Source organism: Bremia lactucae (assembly GCF_004359215.1).
Source record: "Bremia lactucae strain SF5 chromosome Unknown BlacSF5_NotPlaced_49_SHOA01000009.1_1371882bp, whole genome shotgun sequence".
Taxonomy (NCBI): Eukaryota; Oomycota; class Peronosporomycetes; order Peronosporales; family Peronosporaceae; genus Bremia; species Bremia lactucae.
In genome coordinates, this window is record NW_027152062.1 from 94,633 (window position 1) to 105,685 (window position 11,053).

An 11,053-nucleotide genomic window follows, 5' to 3' on the forward strand; every position below is an offset into this window, starting at 1 on the left:
AAAGTGCTACCAGCTGTAACGGGGCACTACGACTTGTACTGTTTCAGTACAAGTCCACTTCACACTAATTCAGTTGTGAGTGGTGCATTTCGTTAGGTGACGTACACCGTACGTGCAGAGGAAGACTTCTCTTAGACAAGTTAACTTAAGAGGGTAAAATGAAAACTGTATTAATATAGTTAAGTGTCTCTTAATCTATCTGTGTAAATGCTGACTTAACTATAACCTAATACTAAACATGTAAATGAATTCTTATCTCTATCTTATCTTGTAACCCTCTGATTACTTCTACAGCTGATTAGTCTGCGGAATAAATAGACATAATGGCCTATACATATTGATGGATAAGAATTCAGGATATTACTATATAAAGCAATATCCTCCAAATATTATCTACCTTTTAGATAATGTATTAATTAACAACCTTTAAGTGTTAATTTCATGTAACGATACACCCCGTTACATTGCGGGTGCAAATCGAGATGCCACCTTTGCTGTCCACGCGAGAAACTGCTTGCTAAGCAAAAATTATCTCGAGGTACCTGCATAAAAAATATCCTAATTCTCGTAGAGCCTTATCTTGTAACCTGAGTAGCAAGGTCGAGAAGATTTGCCACAATGAAGACATTAGCCGGCGTAGGTTTGGTAATTATTTTTAGTTTACGACACGTGCGCTTAATGTGACTTTATTTGATCGCAGGCCCCGCTTCTTCGTTTTTGTGGCCCTTGCACCGTCCCTTCAATGTGCTCAAATTCTGACGGATCGCGTTTGGTATTCTTTCATCCTTTTGGCCGTCCCCGTCCACGTGTAGCCACTGAGGCCGAATCATTTATCGATGTGCTTGAAATAGATACGAGGTTATTGAGATCTTGCTCCAGGAGGCGTTGCCTGTCGGAGGCAAGCCTGAATGATGCTCTTGCAACTTGGCCGTTATGTCAGAAAAAAGCTTTTGTCCGGTGGCTAGAAAAGCAGGTCTGATCACATCGTGGTGCTCAAAATTAATCGAGGTGGTGCTCCACCTTTTAAAAAGTTTTAACTCTGCTGCTTCTGTAACTGGTTTAATGCCCTGGCTTCCGGAAATGCTGCAAGATTATCGGTCACCTCATGGTTGTGCGTTGCAACGACCACACTTCAAAACTTCACGTACAAAGGTACAAAGCAAGGTTCTTATGAAGCTAAGGGTCTTTAGCTTAAAGGTCTAGACTAAGGCTTTAGAATAGAGAAAAAGAAAAACTGTATTAATATATTTAGTTTCCTACGTAAGAATTTTTATTTACTACTGAACTTATTATATTATTAACTAACTAAGTATGGCGCTTCCTTGCGCACCGCACAATCGTATCTTATAACGATTGGCGGGGTTGATTTAGACTGAAATCAACCAATTCGTAGAGCTAATGTCTTATTGCATCAATAGTACCCAATTTGGTAATATTGAAAATATTTAAGTTAAAATTAATAAAGATAATAATTTTGTGCTTCTCTATTTATTTCCTCTCATAGGAAATAATATTTATGTAACAGGACACCGTTACATGAGCAAATCGAGGGGCCTAATTTTATACTTCTTTATTATTCGTTTTCTTTTATTAGAAATATTTATCATTCCTCTTATAAAGAGTATTATTCAAGTTCTTAATGTGTAAACGCGGTATGTCTCAAGAAATTTGACACCTATTATCTTAGCGCTCCCCTGAAAATCAGAACTCCAATAATAGCAATTAAAAAATTGTGAGCTTATCAGCAGTCTTTAAGCGAATGTATTAAAGATTTTGATGGAATGTGCTTACCAAGTCCCATTAAATTTACAATGTTTATCTGGTGGCTTCAAGCTGACTTGATAATAATTTGCTTTAAGCAATTTATAACAAATATCAAGTATGCTTCAGCGTGGACACGCAATGAATAAACTGATATCAGAGCTTAGAGTAGATAATGCTCTTCCTCTCAAACTGCTCAAACATTTACAGTGTGGAGGATGTCAGAAGTAAGGAGGCGTTTACGATTATCAAGCATGTATTCACTGCTAGCCATAGTATGGAACGTGGGGCACATTCACTCCTAGATATAATTTTTCTCTCCTAATCATTTAAGCGTTCAATCAGCTCGACACACTTACAATCGAAGGAAAAGGATCAGTCTTGCTCACTACGAGAATCTTCTTTGTATGCGACATATATCCCTTGATGTAGCCCTTGAAAATGAGATTTGTAAGAACGCACTCGATCTCATCCACGTCCATAGAGTGTCCCGAGGCAACGCTTAACGCTATCTGGAAATCTTGCATTTGCAATTGGTGATTCTGCTGGATCATATAGCTGGAGCAATACACAAACAAGAGTTGTGACAATCAATAGAAGCAAGCCCTCTATAGCTATAGACTCACACTTTCTTAAACAAATTTCGCAAAACTAAGAGGCGAAGCTTTTCAATCAGTAAATATACGCCTTGCTGAATGAAACTCTCTTGGTACTGAGCCAGATACTCTGTGAAGAGGTGCAAATTACCGTCACGTATTGCATCTGTAAGACCCGTGTACTCTTCTAACGAAAACTCAGCTAAAAGCTGCGGTGACGGCATTATACCCAGCAACAGCTTTACCGGTACAAGAAATTGTAGAATCATACGTTTGTTGCGCACTTTGCCAGAGTGACAATGCTTCCACGCGTAATCAAGACACATTTCTGCCTTGTGGTACTGGTCTTCAAACATAGAAATGCGACCCACGTAGTACTGGTATGTAACTTTTTCGCTCTTTTTAAATAGCTCAAACTTTGGAAAAGCTGGGCCTTCCACGGCACGAATAAGATTGCGGCATAGGTGAATCATGTTGAGCTTGAAGTAAATCTTAAAAAGCTGATTTACTATGAAAAGCGCTCCCATCTTCTTGTTATGCTCAAGTGGAGCTCGATCATTAGCTACCATAGCAAAACCTTTCTTAAGATGCTGCTCGGCACTGCGAAGGTTATCGTGAATCTCGTCGCCAGCTTTTTCTGAAGCTTCGGAGTCCGCCTAGAAACGTCAGCAAACGAGTAAGTCATTGAAAGCATTTCCACTAAAAGAAACACTTACCCTCATAGCTAGCAGCCGTGTATCCACGAACAGCACGTGCAGAAAGGGCATGACCCAGTTTGTCTCCTCTCTAAAGACTTCCATAAACTTGCTAGACATCATTGTTGATATAAGCGACTTACATTTTAATCGACATGTGTTGTTTTGCCGATGTATCTTACATGACAGCACCAATTTGCGCATTGTAGGCATCCAAAAAGCTACGCAAGTCCAAGTGCTTGCGCGCCTGCATGATGCTTGCCACTACCTCGACATACCCGTCCAAGCGCGCCAGCCTATTGTGGCTTACTTGCCGTACTTGCTGCACCGTTAATGCTTTTAGATCCACTTCAGTACATTTTCCATTTAATTTAAGCATTTTCGCCATTAAGGTGCCATCCTGGCCGGAAATGGCCGCCTCTACAAGGCTCACAAACGCCGCTAGGTGCATTTGTCGCCGTAGTAGCTTGCTCTAAACTAATTTTAAAAATGACTATTACTTTTGAGAGGTATCGTTTGCTATATTCAAAATTCATAATTACTGAAATACGATCGTAATGGATGCTGCCACGAATAAGCGCCGTGTCCTTTTTGATGCTAAAAGCACTGAAAGCGAATACAACCAGACTCACTCGCGCCCTAGAAGTCGTATAGACGATCGTTTTATTATAAAAGGTTCATGGTTTGGTGCGCCACTGGTATACGCCGTCATTATATTCTTCTGCATTATGATCTCGGTGCACGTTTGGCAATTCTCGAGCTCACAGATGCACCCAGTTTTATCATTGCCTTTTTTCAATAAGACGATGGTACAATTTTTTACAAAATTTGGCACTTTTACCGTCGACTTGTACCCAGAACATGCGCCCAAGACCGTGGAGGCCTTCACAAGGCTTGTGAACACCGGCTTTTACGTCAAAGACGCTGGTTTTTATTACAATGAGCCCAAATTTGTGCTGCAAGGTGGTGGTTTTCTTTATGATAAGAAATCACCGGTAGGCAATTTGCCTGTGGAGTACAGCGTCCCCAGCTCCGAAAGAATGGTGGTGATTGCACGCAACCACAAATCAGACTCGGGCAGCACCGAATTTGCCATCATGCTGCACGACAATATCGAACGAAACAAGCCAAGCGAGGATGGGCCCGGTTACACGACATTTGGGCGTGTAGTGGAAGGTTGGCACACGATTGAGCTCATTTCAAAAAAAATGTCCCCGGGCTTCATGTCCAAGGAGGACCGCGACCGTCAAATTGGCTTTGAAAAAGTCGAATTTGTACAAAGACTTACAAACGAAAACGATGAAGCTAAAATGCGCCTGGAAGAACTGACACATGTGCTTGAAACTCCTCATAGCGTGATAATCATATCTGAAAAGGATTGCCCATTAAAAAAAGAACTTCAGAAAATGCTACATAACTTTCGCACAACGGTGCGGACCAAAGAAATTGGATTTGCTAACCACATACCGTACGAGCTGGAGGCAGTGGCGGCGCTTACTGGCCACCAGTCACTACCACTCGTGTACATTCAAGGAAAATACATCGGCGGTTTGCGAGAAGTGCAGAAACTGCAGCAGACTGGCACACTTCGTGCGACGCTGGAAAAGAGCGGTACTCTTGCTGAAGATATTGTTTGGTCCGCAATCAATCAAAATCCAGTGGTATTATTTAGCAAATCATACTGCCCGTACTGCAAGAAGACAAAAGAGACTCTAAAGAGCCACGGGGCCAAGCCTGTCATTTTTGAGCTGGATACTCGTGAAGATGGTGCAGCCATTCAGGCTTTCCTCTTCCGCTTAACGCGCCAGTCAACTGTTCCTAATCTCTTTATCAAAGGCAAGAGCGTTGGTGGCAATGACAATGTTCAGGAATTGCAACGGTCTGGCGAGCTAGCGACAAGCCTAAGAGCGGCTCGAGCTATTAGTTAAGAATCAATCACGATTATGCAGGTAACTGTAATAACCTCGACAAAAATTTTTGTCCATGTGTGTGCTTAATTGTACATGCAGCACGAGAAATAGTCGGCACGGTGCAGCATTATCGCTTCTTTACTGCGATCAACTACTTAATTCTAATTGTGCAAGAGCTGTTGTCAAAAATTGTCTATTATTTGCGGGTGAAATTAAAGTATTTATATTTGCCCCAAAAATTTACATGAAATTTATAGCTGGATAGCGTCAAATACGTACGAAGGAACGTGCCCATCCAATATACTGCGCTTGATCTTGGCACAGCGGGCAAATTCAAGCATGAATATCAGTGTGTTTACTACATCCGCTGATAGCTCTATTGGCAGCGAAGAAGACTTGACCTTCTTGTCAGCTTTTTCAGCAAAAATATCGTTGACCTTCGTTCGCACAAATTGCCCTAAGTACGCGAGAAATATTTCCGTGTATGATGGATGAAATTGCTTCAGAATGGTGAGAATGCCCACAAGTAGAGGCTCTCCATCAATTGGGTTTTTTCCAACACGATTTAGCGCGCCAAAATTGCGATTGTACTGAAGTTTTGGCATATAGGCGACAACGAAAAGCATAAACATGGCAGCGAGACCCTCCATCGGCTCTGCGACAGTCACGTAAATCTTTTGAAATGGATCATTTGCACCAGTGTTTTCCAAGTACTTATTTAACTCGACAAGCAAAGGATTACCATCGCTACCAGGGTACGGTTTGGTTTTTGGGTCACGGTAGTGGGCGCGAATATCGTTTAAAAGTGAACTGTTAAGCGTATCTAATGTCGTTGCCAACAAATTTGCATCCAAACGGCTTGAAAACGAGAGTTCACTTGAAATTTGCCGTCGAATGAGGGCTGCTTGGCCAATTATAAGCACAGCCTTCAGGAGCTTACTCATAATTTTTTCCACTTTTCTCAGCGCGGCATCATATAACTTTGTGGAGTGCTCAAGAAGCTTCCATTCTGGTACAAGAGCTGCAGATAATTGGTCCAAGAGTGGAAAGTAAGGTGTCACGGCGGAGCTCCAAAACTTGACCAAATTATTAAGTGTATGTACAATACGAAACGACAGCATGCGATCAAGGCCTGCGAGGCCTAACAACCCAACGCTCTTGTGAAGAACCGAGAACGCACCAATTCCACAAACTTCAGTGCCATCTTCAGAAAACCAACCAATTGACTGAGGAGAGTAAATGGTCAAGTGAGGATCAGTCATCGTGAAAAGTGCATGCATGAGACGGCCCATAAAGTTGACACTCATGTCCTCTGACGAGGGCTGGAATCGTGGAATAGGGATAGCACGGCTTTGATATTGCGATGCTCGGTCATAAACCTTCTTCTTGAGATACCGATTACATTCCTGTTCGACATTGTAATTGATAATTCGCGATAGCTCCTCGTGCCACATCCTTAGACCGTAAATACCTATATAGTCCTGAATGTATTCGAACGAGAGTCGGTACGCATCCAGATTCGATGCCAAGTTGACAAAGATTTCGTTGCACTCTTTTGACGTATTCTTTTCAAAGTTGAGCACCTCATGGAAGGCAAGCGATACACGGAACACAAGCTCCTTGCGCAGGCCATCTTCAAGCACCTGTCGAGGATCAACTTCGATAATTCCAAGCAAAGTTCGCTTCATTGCTAAGATTCCTTCAGTGTACTTGGAAACCTCATTTGTTGCGCGTGCAAGACGGTAACGCTCATTCAGCTGGGCGTGATTTTTCAGCAATGTGTTTTCAAATTTCACAGGAATCGGCTTCATGTGGTCAGTCTGAAGCTTTATAATTCCCGCTAAGATACGAAAGACGCTCTGAGGGATGACTTCCATTACGCGTCGTACGTAGTCTACAAGCTCACCCGAGTAATACTCAGCCACTGATATTACATCCTCCGAGCCGCACTGATGTATACGCGTAAGAGGTACATCCAATATCGATGCAAATTTAAGAAACATCGCGCGCAGGAGGATTACCGAGGACGGGTCATTTTTCACACGTTGATGAAGAATTTTCATAAAGTCAGTGATGATCTCCCATCCGTAAGACAAGTCCGACACGTTCTCAATAATTCCCATAACTTCGTCTCGAATGCGTACCGTGCGCACCATTTCAGTAAGGAACTCGCGAGATTCCTCAAGGTACGCCTTTACTTGCAAGTTTGTATCAATTTGGTCAAATTGTTCAACATGACCCAAAGCCTCAATTAGGCGCTTTATTCGCCGACCTGCCTTAATGTGGTCCACGTAGTCTAAGCTTTTGACCTTCTCAGCCAAGTCCATAAACCACTTCATCAGATCCTCGTTACGTTCAACGCGAGTGAGCGGCTTTTCACCCGAAAAGTAATCACTTAGTTCCTCCAATCGCTCGGACGTTTCCTTCATACAGCGCTGCCACCGATCTTCTTTTGAAGCAAGTAGAGCTCCAAACATTTGTTTGAGCTTCCATTCTAGTTGACTTACTTTCAGCAACAATGTAATTAGCTTATCCGGATCACTGCCTTTATCAAAGATTTCACGCTGCGCTGTCGCATTATCCATCATTGGAATGACTGGTTGAATACGTGAGTGCATCATTGTCCATCGAATAGTCACATTTGCATTTCGAATGCAATTAAGAAGCGGATCGAGATTCTCAAGTACGTACATTTCCGTCAGAACACCTTCTGTAAGAAAGTAGTTAAGCTCTTTGATCGATCGTTGTGTCTGTTGAGCTTTCGTTTTGGTTATCTGCACAATATTCGAAGGTTCCAACGTATTGGCCAAAGCCAAGCGAGCAGCCGGATAAGCTGCCCACTCTAACGACAAATCCGCCACAGCTCCCATGTACGTCGTTAAAATGAAGTTGTCATTAAAGTGACGATCGACAATTTCACGCATACTCGCTTTTTCGTGAATGAGAATATCCGGAGCAAAGAATAAAATTACATAGAGCATCGAAGCTTGTGCTGCCAGTCGAGTCGAGCGATGAGTGCGATGTGGAAAGCATGGCTCTTGAAGATAAACATCGTCCGACTGCAGTTTACCGATTACCATACTCACCACTTCCTCGGGGGGCTGAAAACGTCTAAAGTATCGCTCCGGGTATTGTGCTGGCTTTGACTGCCCTGGTAAGTATCCCGTCACACGACACAGCTTGCAGACTTCGTCAATATTTTCTAGCGCTGATTCTCCCTTGCTTCGATAAAAAGCTATCACCATTTTCTCTCGAGTTGGGCCGGAAATTTTGCGATCCAATAAAAGTAAAATCACTCCATAGAGATACAAAGCTTCGCACATGAGTTGTGCACCATCAGTATCCAGCAGAATATTGGCCAACGTATGTTGAATAAAAAAACCTTTTTCCAAATGATCCAAAAATTCTAAATAGTCGCTAATATACTACCAATTAAAAAAATATCAGTCAAAAAGGACATGAAATACGTCTGTTGCAGCAGACCTTGTAAATACCGTCAAATAACTGATAGAACCGATCTAGAATGTCTTCATGGTTGTCCATGAACTCGTCGTCAACATCCAGCAGCTCCTACCGGAAGCAATTAAAATTCATCACAAAATTCACAGAAACAAGCGTAGTTCTGAAATACAATATAAAACAGTTTAACCCACTGTGCTGCTATTGACCATCGTCTCGAAATCCTCTGGATTCTTCAAGTAAGTAAAGTCGAAGAGAATATCAAGGTATTTTAGTTGCTCAGGGTCTTCGACGTGCGAGGCTCCCATGAACACTCTGCACAGTATTAATATTGCGTTAGAGAGCTGGTGAGAGAAAGTCGTCCTTCGCACTACTCGCACCCTGGAATGTTATTCGAAAGACGCAGCAGCTCGGCAATTATGGCGCTCCCGCGACTTACGAGGTGCAACAGCGTCTGCCCGCAGTCGTTGTCCTCAGCGAGGAACTCCATGTCGAGCCAGCTTCTTTGAGATATGCAGGTGTATCAATTTTTATATTATTCTACACAAGAGCATTAATTCAGGGAATTTTACAGATTGGGGAGTGAAATAGAAAATAATTACAGTATGGGCATAGTAATTACAATTTGGGGAGCGATTTTGTAAATCGTGGGGTGATTTTTTGGCGCGCACTATGTTGTCGTTTCACTCACAATCAGTAAATTGAATACAACATATTCACTACGAGCATGAAAACGCGGCAACAACACTGAAAGGCTTACAGATAAACGACACATTTGCCACAGCAGTAGAAAGAAGGACTGCCATAGAAGAGTATTAAGCGGCAACAACACTGAAAGGCTTACAGATTAACGACACAGTTGCCACAGCTGTAGAAGGAAGGACTGCCATTGAAGAGTATCCCCTTTCAAAGAGAGTCCTTTTTTGTAACGGGGTGTATCGTTACATGAAATTAACACTTAAAGGTTGTTAATTTAAATATTATCTAAAAGGTAGAGAATATTTAGAGAGTATTACTATATATAGTAATGTTCAGAAATCTTATCCGTAAATACGTATAGGCCATTATATCTATTTATCCCGCAAACTAATCAGCTGTAAACGTAAACAAAGAGAGACAGATAAGATTCCAATTGCACGTTTAGTATTAGTTCATAATTAAGTTAGCATTAACAGATAGAAAGAAGAGAAACTTAATTATATTAATACAGTTTTCATTTAACTCCCTTTTAAGGTACTTGTCTTAAAGAGAAGTCTTCCTCTGCACGTACTAGTGTACGTGAAGTGACGTAAGGCACTACTCGCAACTGAAGCAGTGCGAAGTGGACCTGTACTGAAGCAGTACAAGTCGTAGTGCCCCGTCACACCTGGTAGCACTTTATAGTCCGTCCAAGGACCATATTTCCTTCATCTAACATGGACATGTCAGAAGATAGTGGGAATACGCATCACGTTTCGCGTGATAGCTACTCCTTTCTAAGTGACATAGAAAGGAGTGCGGTCGAACGAATGAGTTCGACCGTAGGGAGCGATGTCATCTTGGCCATGCTGTCCGGTTTGGACAGAGACGCCCTTCATTCAGCCATCGCCAAGTCCATACAACATGAGCTTGACGAGGTGAAGGGGAAGGTAGCCTTGCTGAATCAGCAAGGCAATCAACAAGCAGAACTGTTGAGGTTACAACAGATACAGACCTCTGTACCTGGGAGTACGCATACGCGTCGTCCTGAAACCCTAAAGATAGATATCTTTAAGTCGAGGGAGTCGAAGAAGACTCCCTCTTAAGATGGTTTGTCCAGTTGGACGATGCCATAAGGGCTCGTAACATCGTCGACGAGCAAATGCAAGTCGCATTCGCTTAATCAATTTTGGCAGGTCTCGCCAAAATTTGGGCATTGGTCCTTAAATTGCGCGACCCATACGTCTTTGGGTCGCTAGAGGATTTTAAAGCCCGGCTCATTCAGACGTTTGAACCGCCTAGGCTGAGTTCAGAGCTCGTTCAGAACTTCTGAAACTCAAGCAAGGTAAGCGTGATGTTCACGCATATGCCCAGCACATACGACTCTTAACGAGTTGTATCACGAACAATCCAGTTCATGAACACACGTTGATTACGGTGTTCATGCAAGGTCTAACGGATGGTCCCGTGAAGACCCATCTGTTCCGCTAGGAACTGGATACGCTTGAAGAAGCAGTATCTGGTTTGGAACAGGAGGACTTTAGTTTGAGATAGGCTCAAGCTAATTTGTCATCGTATCGTCCTCCGTGACGACAAGAGCTTGGAGGTCCAGAACCTTTGGACCTTTCTTACGACGAAAGCGAGAAACCTCGCTTTTTGAACAATAAACGATTACAGAGATGCAATAGTTAGATCACTACGCTCATAAGTTTAGTGTCCCACGCCCAGTACCAAGGGGTACTGAACGTAGATATGGACACAATGCCAAAAAGGGCACGGTCACGGGTCCAACGTTGTTGCGAAATCGCAACAGTGAGGTGGACCGCCAAAAACCGGTCAGGGTCAGTAGAGGCGCAACGCCCTACTGATCCAGCAACCTCAAGAGAATTTGCAAATCCCTTTACTAAAGTTGCTCCAGACACACAATCATTATGTTTCTCTGCACCTGGTGATG

The 11,053-nt window shown here is 42.7% G+C and overlaps 3 protein-coding genes across 3 annotated transcripts; 1 reads left to right on the forward strand and 2 right to left on the reverse strand.

Moving 5' to 3' along the window:
• Positions 1-1,961: 1,961 nt before the first annotated feature.
• CCR75_008829 (uncharacterized protein) lies at positions 1,962-3,466 on the reverse strand. Its single transcript, XM_067966876.1, has 3 exons — positions 3,074-3,466; positions 2,388-3,013; positions 1,962-2,319 (listed from the first exon to the last, which is right to left on the reverse strand). Exons 1-3 carry the CDS (start codon positions 3,263-3,265, stop codon positions 2,103-2,105), a joined length of 1,035 nt encoding a protein of 344 aa, XP_067820419.1. The 5' UTR covers positions 3,266-3,466; the 3' UTR covers positions 1,962-2,102.
• Positions 3,467-3,566: 100 nt separating this feature from the next.
• CCR75_008827 (uncharacterized protein) lies at positions 3,567-8,911 on the reverse strand (the record flags this gene model as incomplete). The annotated part of the gene is made up of 4 exons (XM_067966874.1): positions 3,567-8,387; positions 8,446-8,532; positions 8,616-8,736; positions 8,802-8,911. The coding sequence occupies 4 exons, from the start codon at positions 8,909-8,911 to the stop codon at positions 5,214-5,216; spliced, it is 3,492 nt and encodes a 1,163-aa protein (XP_067820417.1). The 3' UTR covers positions 3,567-5,213.
• Positions 3,610-4,980, forward strand: CCR75_008828 (uncharacterized protein; the record flags this gene model as incomplete). The annotated part of the gene is made up of 1 exon (XM_067966875.1): positions 3,610-4,980. One exon carries the CDS (start codon positions 3,610-3,612, stop codon positions 4,978-4,980), a length of 1,371 nt encoding a protein of 456 aa, XP_067820420.1.
• Positions 8,912-11,053: the final 2,142 nt, after the last annotated feature.

Excerpts from the sequence above, each read along its gene's own strand:
- CCR75_008829 (XM_067966876.1), bottom strand. The coding sequence starts at position 3,265 with ATGCCTACAATGCGCAAATTGGTGCTGTCATGTAAGATACATCGGCAA. Across the intron at positions 3,014-3,073 it reads CACGGCTGCTAGCTATGAGG|GCGGACTCCGAAGCTTCAGA; the intron begins GTAAGTGTTTCT and ends TGACGTTTCTAG. Across the intron at positions 2,320-2,387 it reads CGAAATTTGTTTAAGAAAGT|CTATATGATCCAGCAGAATC; the intron begins GTGAGTCTATAG and ends GTATTGCTCCAG.